General features: G+C 45.4%; 1 protein-coding gene across 2 annotated transcripts in view; it reads right to left on the minus strand.

The window, feature by feature from the left end:
- ANXA13 (annexin A13) overlaps positions 1-11,904 on the minus strand; it is a 23,721-nt gene extending 11,817 nt beyond the window's left edge. The window contains exons 1-2 of one of the 2 annotated variants that reach the window (XM_035319236.1): positions 11,693-11,904; positions 10,025-10,099 (exon numbers count right to left, since the gene is read on the minus strand). In XM_035319236.1, coding sequence (XP_035175127.1) covers positions 10,025-10,099; positions 11,693-11,707 — 90 coding nt within the window. In that variant the 5' untranslated portion in view covers positions 11,708-11,904. The remainder of the gene's footprint in view (positions 1-10,024; positions 10,100-11,692) is intronic. The other variant, XM_035319237.1, reaches the window with a different exon arrangement.
- Between the last annotated feature and the right edge of the window lie 7,014 nt (positions 11,905-18,918).

The raw sequence follows: 18,918 nt of genomic DNA on the forward strand, positions 1-18,918 counted from the left end.
ACCAAAAATGCCGCCCATCCGACCAAACAGAAGGGCCTCCATGGCTGAGCTGCCTCCTTGTCCTAGGGGAGAGCACAGGCCAGAGGTGATTCCTGAAAAACACTGCAGACAGCATCGCCCTGCCGGTCTGAAGACAATTTAGCCATGCGGCCTTTGGCCATGCTCTGCCACGTACAGGTATGGCCTAGCAGCCTGTTTGGTGGTGGTCTTGGCAAGCTTTGCACTGTGCACTGTCAGCCCTGGTGGAAGAGCTGCAGCTCTGGATTAAGGAGTCCTCTGTCTAAAGACAAAGGGTCTTATCTCAAGGATAAACCCCCAGTCCAGTCCCTGTGCTTCTTTACCTTTGTAATAAAGACTAAAGACAATTTAAGCACCTTGGCTTTTCCAGCAGCTAGTGGCTAGGGTACAATTTACTGCTAATGGCAGCTGCTGTACCGCAGCCATCTCGCTCAGGTTACATTAGCTGAAAGCTATTTTTACACCAGCAATTAGCGAGCTACAACAACAATGCAAAAAGTCCTCTCAGCCTTGTGGCACCTTCCTAACACCTTCCTTGCCACTTCACTGTCACAAACACCGCTGGTGACCCTGTATCCTGCTGCATGCCCTGTGAACACCCGTGCTTGTCTAAACCTTTTATTGAGCAAGGTGGAAATAGATGCATGTAAATCATATTTTCTAGAGAGAGATTTTATTTAACAGATTTTCAATTTCTCAGTAACTTCTCCAAAAAATGAAAGGTAAAACCCACAAAGCTAGAAAACAGATGTAGGGATCCCTGTCTGTCCAAAACGAATGGCTTGAATTGCTTTCCTGTTCTTCTGCTGTGACGGGGCGGTTGTGTTTCTTTGATGGAATCATGTACAAGAGAGATTGTTTTGCACAATGTGCTTGGAAATTCAGCTCTAGTTTCTTTCTCCTTTTCTGATGGGTATGTTGCACCCTCATTTTCCTTCCTCCCTTGGTAACAGGCAGGCTCACCAGAATAAAATTCACGTTTGTTCTCTGCAACCCCAGAACAAACAACGGTGGCTAGCCAGCCTCGGGGCTGAGCTTGAGGGACCAGAACAACAGCATCCTACATCCCAACAGGAATCCATGCTGGATATACAGCCCTGGGAGGCAAATGCCACACGCAGAGTGGGCCTCTCTGCTGTTTGGGTGCTCCTCACCACACGGCAGGTTCAGTGAGCATCGTGCAGCCTCCAGGGGGATGCTCTGCTGCCTACCTGTTTAAGCGTGCCCCGCAAAGAGCCTTCCCCTGTCTCTAACACCAGGTTTGTTTTCAGCTTTTCAGTCCATACCTTGATATATACTTTCTGGGATCGTCAGTTACCACTGTGTGAGGTGGTGTGCTAATTATTTCTTCCACCTGTGTGGTGCACACTGGGGCAATCCCAGCAGGCACTGAAAGCTGGAGAGATAACATCCCTGTTCTACTGCACTGCGGGAAAAGCAGCCCTTTGCAGGAAAGGGGTGCGATACCTGAATGTATTACATCACAGTGACGCTAAGCTATCAATATTCTGGCTTTGTAGCATTAGTGTGCTTTTAAGATTATGTTCATGCCACCCGTACAGCTGATCCTGCTGCCTGCCAGGCAGCCAATACTGAAGTTATTCTCCAGTTGCTTGAAAAGAATTTCTTTGTGAGGGCAAGGGCCAGGGAAATAGCTGGAAAAACAGCAAAAAGGGGACAATTCTGGAGCACAAAATACAGAGAAATTTGCTAGCTTTGACTACTTTGCTCTATCCAAGCGCTACTTGAATTTACAGCCCCCAGATCCACTCCGGTCAGGAGTCCTGACCTGTTGCTCCAGATTTGCTTCCTCCAGACCCAGGACAGAAGATGTGCTGGTGACAAGTGAGAGGACAACGGCTGTGTCTGGCATTTGCTCCAACTTTCCAGCCATTCCTCAAGGACTGAAACACCTACACAGAGGCCCTATGGCCTTCCAAAGGGTTACAAAACTGGTCTGGGCTTTGCTGTGCCTCACCCACCAGCAGCACTGGCCTGCGGGTATCACTCCTGTCCCACCAGTGCTGCTGCCACCACGGCTCCCACTCCCCCAGCCCCATCAGAGGTGCACCTGGTCCTGCTAACGCCATCCCAGCACCTGGGGAGCGTGGTTTGTGACCCTATGCCTCGATGGCTGTTGGGCTGGACTCTGGTTTTAGTGGGTCCCTAGCCCCTCCATGCCACTTGTCATCGTATCGTTGGGTCTGCGAGTAGCACAGGTGCTCCGGGTAGGAGAGTGGTAGCACCAGCTCCTGAAATAACATTGTGGATTTATGAGGATTCATAAAGACATAAAGAAAAATAGTTCTTCTCAAGGGAAGAGAAGGAAGGCTGGCTTCTCAATGACAGTCAGGATACGCTTGTTTTAAAGCAGCACAGGAATTGTTTGAGTCAGCTGTGCTGAAATTTCCATCTTCACATAAATCCCTGTAAAACATTAACTGATGAGTCTGGGGGATGCCGTTCATATTGTGCCGTGAGTAACACCAGCATCAAAGCTGTGTAGATAAAAGATCTGATATGCTGGGTAGGTAACTGTCAAGGCCAACTCCTGAGTCACCCGGAAAGCTCTGCTTTAAACTCACTGTCTGCCAGGTCCCAGCCTTGATCTTGACACTGATGTGGCCCACTGACTTCTTTATTTTTTTGAGCAGCATTCCTTAGCTTAAACAGTTTTTGCCTCACTCGTATGTATCTTTAGACAACAACCATTTTCCCTTGCAGCTTTGGCTAAAGTTGGCACAGATTTATTTCCATTAAACTGGACAGATTATCGCTCGTCTAAAACTAACACTTAGCTTGTAAAGCACAACGAGTAGTTTTTCCTACCGGAACTTACACTTTAAGGAGGTGGAAGACGAGTTTATAGCTAAAGATGGCTGACACGTTTAGAGAAGCATTTGGAGACTTTGATTTGTCAGCATGTGGAGGAGCTCTCGTGGTGCACACATAAACAGGTTAGCAGAAAGGTCAGCGAAAGCAAGAAAGACAGAGGAAGAATAAGATCTGGTGGATTTGAGGCATCAGCAGGTAGAATTGGAGAGGCATAGCAATATATTGTGAAGATGTCAGAAGACAAAAGCTAATAGCTTCCTAATATATGCTGCTAGCCTGTCAGAAGACAAAAGCAGCAGAAACACTGCGGTGAGCATGCCAGGTAGCTTCCTGTATTGCAAAACAGAGACAAAGTACTCCACCTGAAAATAGCTGATAATACAGCTCAGCAACCGTAGGTATTTTTCCACCCCCATCCCCTGAAGCAGATGCACGACCATGCTCGAGAACGGAGGTTTGGGAGGGGTAATATCAAACCAACAGAAGGGTGGCTGCTCAGGGTGCTGCTGGCCATGCTCGTCCGCTGCAGCCCCAACACGGATCGATGCCAGTAGAGTGCGCGGATAAATGCAGACACAGACCCTGTGGGTGAGTCGCAGGAAGAGCCAGCAGGAACACGGCCACTGCTCCGAGCGGTCGAGGCGCAGGTTTAACAGCTGCGGGCAGAGCTCTGATGTGGGCCAGGCTGACCCAGGGATGATGGGTCTTCATTTTTGCCAGGTCCAGTTATGTGATTTATTTGGTGGATGTCTTATTTCAAGCTTATCTTTGGTTGCTGCAATTCATTTTTCTTTGGAAAATAGAAATAAAAATGTAAAATTGCAGCCCGCAGCAAGGGCAGGCTGACCCAGCCATGCTCTTTACAGCACTGAGTGTTGTCTGGAATAAAATTTAGGGCAGTATTCAGGTGTCTGGTGCCATTAGAGATGCCCCTGGGTGAGCTGCCTGCTGCCAGTGGTAAAGGCATGGTCTCCTGTGTGACCTGCATCTTCCAGCCTGGTGTGGATATCTCATGAGTCTGAGGGCATCTGCAGCAGTTACTGGACATGGGCACAGAATCAAGCCCCAATTACTGTACTATTTAATTATGATCACAAAAATGTGTTGGAGAAAACCAAGGTTTGAATAAGAATGACGGAAACCAGTTCCACATGCAACAATCTGAGCTTGCCTCCCAACAGCCTGCTTTCCCCCACATTCACGTCTCTGCCTTCAGTCTGGTTTCAGTGCCTGTCCTGCATGCTACCGCCGAAGCCGTTCCTCTGATAGGCACAGTCATAACAGCACATCACTGCGTGGATTCTCTGATGACTAATAACGGTTGGGTTCACGCATCAGTCTTTTGCTTATGGAGTTTCTAATACAGTCTCTCTCTTCTTTTAATTTCACCGCACCTAATAGTTTTGACACTAATACCCTGCCGGTACATTCAGATAAAACATTTCCAGTGGGTACGCATATTTTTAGCTAGGTGTCCCAGTTTTGGCTGGAATACAGCTGACTTTCTTCCTAGCACCCTATATGGTGCTGCGGTTTGGATTTGTGACCAAAGCAGTGTTGGTAAAACCCTGATGCATTAGGTGTTACAGAGCAGTGCTCACACAGCCTCATGGACTTCCAGCTCCTCGTGCTGCCCTGCCAGGGAGGGGCTGGGGGTGCCCCAGGAGCTGGAGGGGACACAGCCAGGACAGCTGGCCCCAGATGACCAAAGGGACATCCCACACCATGGGGATGCTCAGCAGTAAAACTGGGGGGAATTCACCAGGGGTTGTGATTGTTGGTCATCAGTCAGCTGGCGCTAATTGCTTTTTGCATCACCTGTTCCTCTTTGTGTGTGCTCTCTTTTACTTATAAAACTGTTTTTATCTTGTCGCAAGCATTTGCTCGCTTTCACCCCTCCAGTTCTCTCCCTCATCCCACTGGGGGTGAGCGAGTGGCTGCGTGGGGCTGGCTAACCCCCAGCACCGGGTATCACACGTTCAGGCACTGCAGTGTCCTGCACCCTGCTTCTTGAGGAAGCCAGAACCAAATGGTCTGTAACATCCAAAAGGTAGGCACAGGAATACCAGAAAAACAAACCGACAAGCCAAAACAATTGGAAACCCATCACAAATCACAAACAGGAGCCTGCTGAGATTTCTCAGTTCTCCCCGTGCACCGTCACTGATCCACCAGGTCCAAGACCTTCGAGGAGCCTCACCTCCAGCCAACAAAGCAGTTCCCCTCCGGCTCAGCACTGAGAGCTGTCAGGACTGCTTTGGGGAGAGCTGCTCTTGCTGTAGGCAGTGGGTAAGTCAGCTGACAGCTCAAGGTCCCTTCCGATCCCCTGCTCCATGAATTTCTGTTTCCCTCTTTTGTGTGGAGAGGAAAATGTATTTTCCCTGTCTACAAGGAGTGCCCCAAACCATCTAGTCACCTTGTTAGCACGATGACAGGGCTGGGGTGTTTATCTCCTCAGTTAAATTATATCTAATATTTTACGACCACGGAAGACAGCTTTTGGCAAATCACCACCTACGTGATTAATTTTTATCAACAGACATACTTAAGATTAATTATTTATCCTTGCAGAAGCCTTTAATGAGCTGTAACGCAACTGGAATCTGAGGTTAACTAGATTGACATACTGGGAAAAAAAAAGAGGAAAAAAAAAGATACTTTGTCTTAGAACTTGTGGTTTTAGTCCTCCACAAAATCACGCATTACCAGGATAACCACCTGTGAGCAGAACCAACTCTTATCTGAAGGGATAGTCCTAGTGACAAACGGCCCGGTTCTCATCGCTCACTTCCAAGCACTTCCTTGTGTTAAGAAGAACACACAAGAACAAACGTGGGAGAAGGCTGCTGTGTTTTGGTCCTGGTTTACTTCAAAAGGCAGACTGAAAACAGGCTGCTCTGTTTGTATTTCATCAATGCTCTGCTTTACTAGAACAGACATTTGCAGTCACAAACATTTTTTCACCTCACTGTCATGCTACCTTAGGCCCCTTGGGACTGCCTCAGTTTTTGGATCAGAGCAGAAGGTATGAGCTAACAGGAGCAGCCACAGCCTCCCACCGCTATACGAGGTATATTCCTCTTCTGTATTAATGTTGCCTTATTTTAAGCCCATCCACTCCTACTAGCAAATATATTTTCCTGCTTCTGTCGGCCAAAAACACAGTTGGGACTGGAGTGAACATCAGCAGAGGGAGGAGGAAAAGCCTGGCAGATATTCCTGGAGGACAAAAGGGTGAGTTGCTCAGAGAGCTCCAGACCATCAGTCAGAGGGGGCAGAGACCCCACTTCATTTCAGTGCACAGGCACTTCTGTAAGGCAAACCTCCACATATTCAAACTGCTCAATACAGAGGAAAAACAAAAGAAACAAAGATCAGTTACCAGAAGTCAGGTTCACACCTCATCTAACTGGGAAAGGCTGTTCACAGGTGAGGATATTTAGTCATTACTGGACAGTGGGTTCCCCATTTCTCATTATTCTTCTATCAGCATAAGATGTTCTTCTGCAAGCTCTTGTTCAGTAAAATTAAAATAGTTGGGCTCCATTATCCAGGTAGGAATTTTTGTGAACTGTACAGGTTTTAACACAGAGGTCGGGGTAGATGGTAGGCAATATTTGAAAACAAACAGAAGCCAACAGCTGTGGCATGTTGGCAATAGGGCAGTATCAACAAGCGCCAGGGTTTGTGCTGAGGTAATAAAAAGGAGGGGTTGATAAACATCTGTAATCAGAGGACAGGCTTGGTCCTGTTGTTCAAGGACTGCTGCTCTTGCTCCTCAATTTGGAGGTTTTTGTGCTGTAGTGCTGGCCAAAGGGATCGGTTCCTGGGGAACGTGAGGAGATCAAGCACAGGGAGGGAGAGGCTTACACCAACGAGATGTATGTCAACGGGGAAGCCCCACCTTAAGGACTACGTGTGTCCTTTTGACCGCGGGCATTCTTCCTCTGCTGTTTTGCAAAACATACCTGGCATTTTTGTTTGTTTGAGCAATTTTCTCAGCCAGCCATGACGTAGAGCTGGAAAATTTCCACCTGCCTGCTTGGCTGCATGGAGAACCGCACCGGCCTACCTGCATGCCATGCGCCATCTGCCAGGCAGGCTGCCGCCCTCCAAAACCCCTACGGCTGTTTTAGGCTTAACAGCTGTCTGACAGCAGCACATGCCCAGGCCAGCTTCTTGCTGCTGGTTCACTGTTATTAGCAAGAAAACAGTTTCTGTATGAAGTGTATACTGGACAATGCACGCAAGTCATGTAGACTGGACATCCTTACTCAACAGACTTGCAGTGACTCAGTGACTCCTTCCAAATCACCTTATTTCCTACATCTGAGACTCAAACCACAGTGATAACAAGATCCTACTAGAATTAATTGCACTTCCTTTTTCCCATCATAAACAAGTGGCATTGATGCTAATTGCTCTGATGGCTATTTAAACTGTAAAGTTAAAGCAAGCTCTCCCCTACAATGTCTCACCTGTTTCTACGCAGCTCTTAATATATCATCTCAAAAGGGCTTATGGCTAATTTTTAACAACTTAATACCTTCATACTCATCGCCATGATAGATGAGTCCATAATTAAGACAAAAAAAAGTTTTGGTGGGTATCTCTCATGGCAGAATTTTGCATTGTCTGGTTTTAATGTGTCCAAAGCCTTTTGGGTCTGGTGGGAATCCTTAAAGCAGATTACTTTTGAAATCAGAGTTAGTTATTAGGGTACTTTTTCAGCTGAGGTCCCAAATCTCTGACTGGCATACTCATACAGAGATAGCTCAAGTGTTCTTATGTCTCATTAAAACTTTTGCACTCTTCTCATTACCTCAGCTGAGACTTGTGATGAGTTCTGGTAAATTGATAGAAGTGAAGTTAATTCTTCTGTATGGCAGCAGAAAGGCTAACATCACTCAAGCATAGTAATGCCGGGCTGAAAGACATGGCCACGATCTTTGGCAATGTCATACTGACTCACCTGTACTTTCTAAATGTGAATTATTTAAAAGGAAAAGAACTGGAGGGAGGCAGCATCCCATTAGGAAGCCCCAACACTGAATGCCTCTTCCCTTGGTCCCTAATGCTTCACTATTTAAAAAACATTTCCCTGCAAGATGCATTATGGAAAACCATCTGTACATTTATGGGGACATACACGGGCTGTTACTATGCAGGCACTGCCTGTGCAGTGTCTGACAAACCACCTGTACTGGCCGAACTTGGAGGTTTCTGTGTCTAACTCCCTTCCACCTCACAGGGTGGAGGAAGTCTCAGGATGCTCCTAGGTCAGCTGAATCACCCAGGGTAGCAGCAGCTTCAGTCAGTCCTCATAGCTAACAATGCAGGCAGCGTAATTTCTCTGGATAGTAATGACAGACCTTGGTAGAATATATTAAAAATGTGTATACCTAGAAAAGTGTTAAGAGTCCACGTATTTTAAATTACTGCATGTTTTAACAAAACTAATCACCCTTTGATACCTCAGATAGTTTGGTTTTGTTTGGATGTTTTTCCATAAATGAATCATTAATTTTTCATGGGTTTATGCTTGTTAACACCTACATCAGCTGCACTCACAGCATCAGACCTAAAAGGAACAGCAAATGCCTTGGGTTAATGGGGACCGTGGAAATGAAAATAATCAGCTGTGGTTCTTCCCCAGTGCTGTGTGGTTGAACAAGAAGGTACTTCTGTCTTCTGCTGACTGTGGGCTTAGGGCCAGGGTCTGAACAAGAATCTATTGTCACTGAATATTGGTCTGCTACGGGAAGTAACAAATAGCTACTGTTCAACTTTGTGATGAGATGATCAAATCATGCTGCAGTAACACTTGTACTAATGAGACATTTCTATCCTTGCAAGCAACACAAAAGCCCTTGTGATATTTGTGAGCTTGTCCTCGAGAGGATCCATCAGGCAGATCTTATGGTTATACTTACTTTTTTACCTTCCAGATCTCAAACCAACTGCCCCACAGCAACCTGTTCCTTCTTTCTTATGTTACAGAGTCCTGCCTGGCAGAAGGTTTGGGCTGCTTTACAATGAGAAGGTGAAACTCAAAGGACTCCCAAAGAATCTCAAAAAAATGGTAAATTAACAACAAAGCACTCGTCCATCCTCAATTCAAGTCACAACCATCACATAGAACAACAGAATAAAGCATACAGGATCTTGGATTCTTCAGAGACAGAAGGTTAAAAATCAGTTAAACAATTTCACAAAAGACAAAATCCATCAAAGTTTTCAAGCCATCATATCATAAAAACCATTGCTGCTATTCCCAAAGTGTCCCCCAAGCACCTTGCTTACAGCAGAGCCGCTACCCAGATTTTCAGGTGCATTGATTCTGCCTGTGGTGATTTTGAAGAAGAGCAGAAGTGCAGGTAAGCTTGAAGATGCAAGTCTACAAATGGAGAAAATAATTAGAGACTTTAAATCTCTAGGGATGAGCAGTCAAGAACTTCGGCTGGTTGTAGAAAGAGGGACCAGACCCAGTTCAGACAGCAAAAAGTGGGTGGAAACGTGCAGGTTTGGAGCTCTAATGCTGTATCAGGTACAGCTCTTAAACAAGAGCTCAGATTCAAACAGAAAGCTACTCCTTGGAGCTGGTTGGATTTTTTGTTGTTGTTGTTGAAAGTATATTTTTCAGTAAAATTTGTAACTTTAGTTCAAATGAACATGCTTAGGAACATATTCATTTTGATGAAAGCTTCATTTTGAATATGATAAATTCTGATGTAGCTGAAAATTCCCATTTGAACTTCCAAGTGATGTCACCTTTCTTTTTCCTATGAACATTGTTCCTTTAAACAATGCTTAAGTGTTCAGTGAAAATTTCATCTAATAATAACACTTTTTTTGAAGTTTTAAACCTAAATCCATCTAACCAGAACAAAATACCTCAGTTGACATGGATGATTCATTTTCTATTTCCCCCAGTAAAATTTGGGCCAGTAAAAGAAATTTCATTTCTGAAATTTCAAAGCAGACAAAATTTTGGAATGATTCAGTATTCAACAGATTCAAACAACCCAGTGTTATGCAGCTTTACTAGTGCCAATCTATGAAAGAGAAGTCGCCTTTGTGCACTGCAGTGCCTCCCAAAGCCACCATAAACCACTGCAACGTGCCGTAACACCACAGTGCCCCTTTCATCCTTCAGAAAAAGAGTGCTTACTGGCTTGTCTGCTGACAAACTGGTAGTCCCTACGGTTGGTTTCCGTACATCCTCTGGGAGGTTGTAAGACTTGCTCTGGAGGTTTAAAAAACACAATACATAAGACACTCGTGAACCTGTGGTTGCAAAATATGAGATTAGGAGAAAGAACAAACTAGAGCTGAACACCTCTGTTAAGAAGTGAGTATTTTCAGGCTGTTCCAGAATTGGTTCTCTGATGCAGGTTCAGGCACTTGCCCAACTTGTAATTTTTGTGGGGACAACACAGCATGATGATGATAAGGGAGTTACAGTTCCCAGGTGAGAAATGGGCTGAATAACTGGATTCTCTTTCAGCAAGGTCTCATACCTCTTTCCACTGAAGCCCACAGCACAACTTCAGCGTTCTGCATGTCCATCCAAGTGACCTAGTCCAGCATGGAGTTCAAACAACTGTGAAGCCTGCCTGAGAGGCAGTGCTGTGGTGGCTCACCACAGATAGACCTCAACTGGCTAAGTTAAATCTAAATTAAATACACTTGTTCTACACTGCTGTCAATGCCAGTGTCCACTGCAAGGCTCTCCAGGGTTAGGACCCTCAGCAGATCCCTGCTGACAGCCCTGTGGTACATATGGTGAGGAGATGGGACCATCTACCCTTTCACAGAGAGACAGCAAGCTCCTTGGCTTAGCAGCTGGAGCTTTGCACAAAAGGTATGGGCCCTCTTGCTTGGTCTGGCAGAGAAAATGTCCCGAAGAACTGGTCCAAAAGCAGCAGATTCTCTGCATCTCTCAGGGCCTCGCTGAAACTGAATTAAAAAAATAGTGGTGTAATAAAATAATGCAAATCTTAGAGAAACTATCGTAATGTTAGCCTCTATCAGCAAACAGGCTGTCTTCTATTGATACATGCTGCTGACAGCTGTCAATCAAGAAGACAGGCACACAGATGAATAAATATTGTCATGCATCTGTGAGTTCTAAACGTGAAGGTAAAAACCCCCAACTTCATCAGTGAAAGCTACCTCATTTTCAGAAGCACTGATCATTCACAGCTACCACCCAAACTTGTGACAGTCAGGCTGTTTTGAGGTCAAATATCTCTACGCACACTTAGATATTTATTATTAAGCACGGAAATGTTGGCCAAAATTGTCCCAGTCAAAACTTACTTGGTAATTGAATGTAGCAAATTCTGACACCTGAATTTTGACCAGACTCATCTGCAAGCACCACACTTTGAGATTAATCCCATCCCTCCTATTCAGCGAGAAGCCTGGATGAAATTTGTGTTGGCCTCTGGAACAGGAAGCTTTTCACAGATCTTTAGGGAATTATTTTTGTTCCAACACAAATTTGCTATTCTAACTAAAATTAGTACGCATGATGCATGACAACCTATGCCTCATTTCTTTTTCTCAAAATTAAAGCACTGCCCTTTTTAACTATGCCATTAATGTTAAAACATGCAGAACCTGTGTGTTACAGTAATAGCTTTATAATTCATGAAATCCAATGAAGTGGATGTTACTGGCTGTGTATATACAAATTTCCCACCCACACTTAAAATAGACTTGGAGTTTAAAACTTCATTTGCAGTTGTCTTCATGTCATTTGAAGAGAAAACAGACAGAAATAAAAGCACAAAATTGTTGCATTCTTGACAATCCAAATTAAATAACTACTTACATGCGAACTGCCCATTTTTGCCTAGCCTGGGTGTGGAAGATTGAATTCTTCTGCTCTTCAATAACACCAGCATTCAGATGGAACTGTCAACTCTTAGGAGAGCTGCTAGGTCCTACCCAGCCCAGGGTTAATCAGTAACTTCTGACATATTCCAATTTCAGTCATTTCAAGGTGGGGTATATTCCATCATTACACGGTGGCTTTATCATCCCTGCAATTTAACAGCACATCCTGTTGGGTCATGGAGATTTTTTTTTTTTTTTTTCCTGGGAAAATCAGGATTTCGTAATATAAGCTTATATATGCTCTTCTATCTAATTTTCATTACAACGATTTAAAGCATATACCTATGGTAGTGAAATCACTACGGTAGTGTCTAACGTGCACTTTCCAAGTATTTTAGAAGGCAGGATGCCTGCTATCAAGAGTTTATACTGGATCTTATAGGACTCAGTGGTGTTTAATATGTCACTGAGGACCCTCAGCTCCCACAAAATATTTCAAACAGCATATTGGTGCTTGTATGGGTTTTTGTGGCAAGGCTCTGGTAGAGGGGAGAGGGGGCGTAGGGGTGGCCTCTGTAAGAAGACACCAGAGGTTGTCCCTGAACTGGACAGAGCCAGTTCCAGGTGGCTTTGAAATGATGGCCAGAGCTGGGCCAGTCAGTGAAGCTGGTGGCATCTCAGTGACACATATTTAAGAATAGGTAAAAAAGCACTGCACAGCAGCTGTGTGAGAGAAAATTTTGATAGAACCAGCCCTGCAGCCCCCAAGGTGAGTGCAGCAGGAGGGCAGGAGGTGCTCCAGGCACGCAGCAGCAGTTCCCCTGCGGCCTGTGGAGAGGCCCCTGGTGGAGCAGGCTGTCCCCCTGCAGCCCATGGGTCCCACATGGAGCAGATCTCCACGCTGCAGCCCGTGGAGGAGCCCCCGGTGGAGCAGGGGGATGTGGCCTGGAGGAGGCTGCGGCCCATGGAGAGCCCCCGCAGGAGCAGGCCCCGGGCCGGAGCTGCAGCCCGTGGAGAGGAGCCCACGCAGGAGCAGGGGGTCTGGGGGGAGCTGCCGCCCGTGGGGGACCCGTGCTGGAGCAGTTTGCTCCTGGGGGATGGACCCCGTGGGACGGAGCCGTGTGGGAGCAGTTCCTGAAGAGCTGCTGCCTGTGGGAAGGTTAACCCACCAATGTGCCTTGGATCAAGGCATGAGGACAGCCACTAAGACAAGAAAACAAGTACACTTGTGTTTATAGCACTTCACTTGATCAGCTAAACAGCAAGCAAAAGGAAATCGTGTTACCAGAATGCAATAATAATTATAGCCTTGGGAATATTTGTCACTTATTTAATACTAGTGTGCTTATTCTCAAGACACCGGTGTATGTTTTAAATAGTTTCACAGACAGAACGTTCCCGCAAAGACCTCACTAACCTTCTAGCACATTTTAAAATAAATCAATTTTTATTATGGTGTTCTAAAATAAGATGTAAAAGTCAAATGTGAGTATGAGAATTTTCTCTATTGTTCAGTGCTTTGTGACATAGTGTCTCAAAGACATCTTCAATATGTTTACTGAGCTGGGAACTATCCACTTCTTACATAACACTTTCAGGAATAAAGCCGACCCAACAGACGATAAAGGGATTAATGAAGTTGGAGAGAAAACAACTGCAGGATTTTGATGGAATCTGCTAGGTTGGAAAACACTCAGAAGCTCCAATGCAGGCTGGTAAACCTACTGCTTCCATCGGTTGCAAGTGAAGTACGGCAGCCCGGCAGGTAAAATAGAGAGCAACTCATTAAGGATTTAAAACAAACAATAGATTGAGTCATACTATATCATGCTATGCATGCACATGGCCTATTTGAACATGCAAATAGGGTTTTAGTAGGAAAACTATGAGTTACTTCCAGAAGTTGATTTTATTGATTTCAGTTTATGTCCTGTGAATTTAAAAGTTTGCAGAATTAACAAATATTAAAGGATCGAGTGGTACTTTTGAGCCTTGTAAATAACAGGACTGCCTCCCTGCCAGAGACTCGGACATCGTACTCCTGTGGGCGGCATAGCCCAGGCCATAAAATAGGGGCACCTCTTGGTACCTGGTGAATGGAGTCTGCCTCCACCTGTTTCCTCCTTCTTTTGCCAGCAGGATGGAAAACCAAGGGAGGAGTATTACGCCATGGCAATATCAAGCAGGCTGGATGCAGGGCATGAGAAGGCACTCAGGGCTTATCAAAATGGAGTCTATTAACAGCCATTCTCTGAAGGGCAGAGCACAGAGAAATGAAGCAGGTGAAAAGATGAAAGAGATGAAACATTATCCCACATAAGAAGCACCATACACTACAGCATGCAAACATTGTCTGATAATGCTGCTACTCTGGAGATTGTAACCAGAGAGTGGTTAAAGATGATGGGCTTTAAGTGAGGCTAAATGGAAGAGGCCATTAAAGTCTTTAATCTAGTGAAGGAAGTGAAATAATAAAGGACCAAGGTGGTAACAGATAAGAACTAAGTGAAGCTGAGCATTGCAGCAAAGATGGCTTGTGCTTTTTGCAGAGGCTATTTGTGGTGTCAGTCCACCCACGTGGCTAGGCAGTGGGATGGTGTCTCATTTGTCTGTGAGAAGAGGACGATTTTTCCACTGGAGTGACAGGCACCTGGATTTCTGAGCAACAAAGAAACACCTCCTGTGGATGACACCAGACTCAACAGAATTAATGCCTTCGCCAACCTTGACTGCAGCATTGGTATGAGCTACGAAATGGCTCTGAGTGTTAGTGGTGCTTGGCATTCCTTTCAGCTCTGCTGAACCCTGGCAATCTTGCGTGGGACAGATAGTTTGAAGAAAGTAAAGACAACCACAGGAATCCGTAACAGTATTTCAAGATTAATAATAATAATAAAAAATCTCACTGCAACTTCTGAATGGAAGTGCTCACTCCAGAGAAGAGCTGCACTGATTCAGCTCAGCTAGCTCTGTCAAGCACAATTCTTTTACTACACAGATATACCAGAGCCATCTGTGAGTGGGAAAAGCAAATCAGCGGGCTGCCACCAGTCTGTCACACTTGTTGAGCACACTGAAATCAACTTCTATCTTAGGAAACAGAGGAAATCACTTCAGGAAGCTGTGCTGTTACTTCTGATTTTAAACAAGGAGGAACTTGTCGAAAATACAAGGGGATGCCAGTTTGAAACTGGTAATGATACACAGAGTTAACTTATTCTGATGAAAAAGCACAAAAGACCTGGAATAAGGGAAAATAAAATAAAATAAAATAAAATAAAAAGAAAAAGTTGTTTTGTTTTTGAAAAATCAGTGAACTGAAAGGCAATGATTTTTGAGAAGGTAATCTCAAGAATGAAGGCTACTGAGAATAACTGAAGTAGAGAATATTAAAGCCCAAGAGCAAATTCTCTCTATAAGAGGGAGAGATAGGCAGTGCAGTAAGAAAAAATATGTAGCAGTAAGGCTGAAACAGGTACTTTTTAAGAAAATGAAACTCCAAAAGGCAATCAACGATAACTGAGACTGCATGTAGGTGCAGAGAACAAGAACACAGAAACCAATTTAGAAAAAGCAAATGGAAAGAGTAAGAGATATTAAAGGCAAAAAAGAAAATGATCTAAAATATCTCAGAAGTAAGAGACAGACAAAGATAAGTGTAGATTTATTACAGAATGTGGAAGGAGAGTAGCTAATGGATGATGCACACAAGTCTAAGGTGTTCAATCCCTCTTTTGCTTGTCCTCTGGCATTATTACTGCTGGAAATTAATGCATTTAAATAAGTAGTCGTGTACTAACCAAAATGGAAAAAAATAATTCATTATACATAGTCAGCTACAAAGGTCTACTCAGTCTTAAACCAGGGCTAGCAATCTCCGAACCAAGGCTGATTACCTGTGAGAATTAATGTAGGTCAGGGGAAGTTGTAAAGGACTGGCGAAGGCTACACATAGTGCCTGTATTCCCAGGATAAATTTGTGCCTTGCTGCAACTGCCTGAAGTGATAGCTGGAGAAACTCTAAACTGTGCAACATCCACCCCTAGTAGCAGAGGTGGGAGGGAGTGGATGATATCCTAAGGTTTGGAAAAAAGGTCAGGCCAAGAAAAGGGATCTCTTACTATTCAGGACTCATTGTAGTGTACATATAAGATTTACACCAGTGTGACTGTAACTTCAGGGTCCAGTGACCTCAGTCAACGGCACAGTTCAGAGTGTTTCATCTATGATTTTTACTTAATGAATTTGAATCTGAAAATTCTCAAATATTAATAAACACAGAAAAAAATGGTTGTATGGTATCCTCTCTGGTAGTCAATTCAGATCTTGTTAAACATGCCCACTTCTGGCTTCTAATCATTTTTCTGATCAGTTATTCTGTCTATCTGTAGATCTCCGGTATGTCAATAGTTTCTTTCTAATTGCCTTGGTTCTGCTTCCCTTCTTGCAGTGCTATCAATGAAAAGCCTGAGGCAGCTGATAGGAATATAATGGAAGCCTCCAAGCTATAAAGCAAGTCTTTTTACTGCATACATTACTGTCATTCTGGGCAGCTGCATTTTTAGCTTGTGGATTCTCATACCCATGTCTTATTAAAATGGTTATTTGCGTGCTGGTGCTGCTACCAAGAGAATTTACTTCAGAATCATCCACAAAAAAAAAAAAAAAAAAAAAAAAAAATTCATCCTGCTCTATCATGAGGCGTGTCTAATTACTGATACCAAAAGCAAACAGACAGTACCAGCCAAAGACCTGCACTGCCTGGTTTACGTAGCAGCAGGCAAGGCAAACGGCTTTGTGTTAGTATCTCTTCAATCGTTTATTTATAAACCAACGTAGGGTGTGACAGAGAAGGACTCAAGAAACCTGGTGACTGTGATTTGAAGGATGAGGTCACTTCAGCAGGCTGTGACTGTGTTCCTGGACTGCACCCTGCCAGTGGTGTGAACAGGGAGGCCTTGTCTCTGGGGCTTGTGAGCGTCTTGCCATCCCCTCAGCTGCAGGGATCTCTGTGGCAGCAGTGTGGGGCACATCCACTGCCCGAGGCATTGTGCCTCTGCAGCTGTGCAGAAGGGAGATCCTGGAGACAGTGATGACACCAAAGCTGTAGAAATGGGTCTGTCGTTCACCGACTCAATGATAACAGAGCAATGAGCTTCTTTCTACCGTTGTTGGTCCCCGTTTACCTCTGTCACCATGGCTTGAAGGTTATTGCCAAGCAGGCAGGGTAACAGCTTCATCAATTAAACTGTGCAAGGGGTCAGGGGCTGACTTGCTTTCACTTGGTTCTACTTGTTTATCAGTTAATTCACTAAAATGTTGTGCAGTGTTAAAAACAAATAGTTCTAACCCCATCAGTAATTTGCTGACAGTTAAGAAAATGCTTGTGCATGGAAATTTGACAGTGATTTTGACACTTAATATTATATTATATTATAAATAACTCACAAAAGCCTAGTTCCTAAGAGAATAATGGCCTCTGCTGCTGCTGTTTTATTTGAAGTGGCTTCCTTGATTGTACTAATCACTTTGTGTGCTATCCTATGCGAACAGGATGGGCTGCAGCTGGTGTCGGCTCTGCAGGCCTTCAGTCACCAGACTTTATAGACCCTATACTCGGGCATGCTCATCAAAGTAACCCAGGGTGCACTGCTACATGAAACGCTGTTGCTTGTTCCCTGTCATGAAATGTTTATTTCTGCTCCTGTTTCCACACTTGCCTGGAGCAGTCACAAGCACTTGTCCTGAGTAGCAACCTGCATTAGGAAGCCAAGGTTAAGGGTAACCAAGCAGGCAGCAGGGGTACTTCAGGCCTGGATCTGCTCGCAGTCTGTGTCAGTCTGTGGCCGCCCGTGATAGTGTGTGGGGAAAGAATCACAGAATCACTGAGGCTGGAAAAGCCCTCCAAGACCATCTGGTCCAACCACCCCCCTACCACCAATATCACCCACTGAACCCTGTCCCTAAGCACCACGTCCAATCTTTCCTTGAACACCCCCGGGGATGGTGACTCCACCACCTCCCTGGGCAACCCATCCCAATGCCTGACTGCTCTTTCTGAGAAGAAATGTCTCCTCATTTCCAACCTGAACCTCCCCTGGCACAACTTGAGGCCATTCCCTCTAGTCCTATCACTAGGTACCTGTGAGAAGAGGCCGACCCCCAGCTCCCCACAGCTTCCTTTCAGGCAGTTGCAGAGAGCAATGAGGTCTCCCCTGAGCCTCCTCTTCTCCAGACCAAACACCCCCAGTGCCCTCAGCCACTCCTCACAGGACCTGTGCTCCAGAGTCCTCACCAGCTTCGTTGCCCTTCTCTGGACATGCTCCAGGGCCTCCATGTCCTTCTGGTACTGAGGGGCCCAAAGCTGGACATAGTACTGGAGGTGCGGCCTCACCAGAGCAGAGTACAGGGGTTGATCACCTCCCTGGTCCTGCTGGCTACACTATTCCTGATACAAGCCAGGATGTCATTGGCCTTCTTGGCCACCTGAGCACACAGCCGGCTCATGTTCAGATGAGCATCAATCAGCACCCCCAGCTCCTTTTCCTCTGCACAGCTTTCCAGCCACTCTGCCCCATGCCTGTAGCGCTGCATGGGGTTGTTGTGGCCAAAGTGCAGGACCCGTCACTTAGTTATGTTGAACTTCATCCTGTTGGCCTCTGCCCATTGAGCCAACCTGGCCAGGTCTCTCTGCAAGCCCAGCCCACGTGAGAGCACCGCATCCAGGCATAAGTGCTAGTGCCTGAGCCTGAGCCTGTGGCCAAGGAGGCCAACAGTATCCCGGGCTGCATTTGGAATAGTGCTGCCAACAGGTCAAGGGAGGTGATCCTGCCCAGCCCTGGTGAGGCCACACTTGGAGTATTGTGTCCAGGTCTGGGCTCCACAGTACAGGAAGGACATGTAGTACTGGAGCGAGTCCAGAGGAGGGCTACTAAATTGATTAGGGGACTGGAGCACCTGTCATACGAGGACAGGCTGAGAGAGCTGGGCATGTTTATAGCTTGGAAAAGAGAAGATGGAGGGGACACCTCATCACCAAATATCTGAGGGGAGGGTGTCGAGAGGATGGAGCTGGTTTCTTTTCAGCTGTGCCCAGTGACAGGATGAGGCAACGGGCACAAACTGAAGCACAGGAGGTTCTGGCTGAATACAAGGGGGCACTTCTTTCCTGGGAGGTGACAGAGCACTGGGACAGGCTGCCCAGAGAGGTTTTGGGGTCTC

The sequence above is a fragment of the Oxyura jamaicensis genome, chromosome 2 (genome assembly GCF_011077185.1).
Source record: "Oxyura jamaicensis isolate SHBP4307 breed ruddy duck chromosome 2, BPBGC_Ojam_1.0, whole genome shotgun sequence".
Lineage (NCBI taxonomy): Eukaryota > Metazoa > Chordata > Aves > Anseriformes > Anatidae > Oxyura > Oxyura jamaicensis.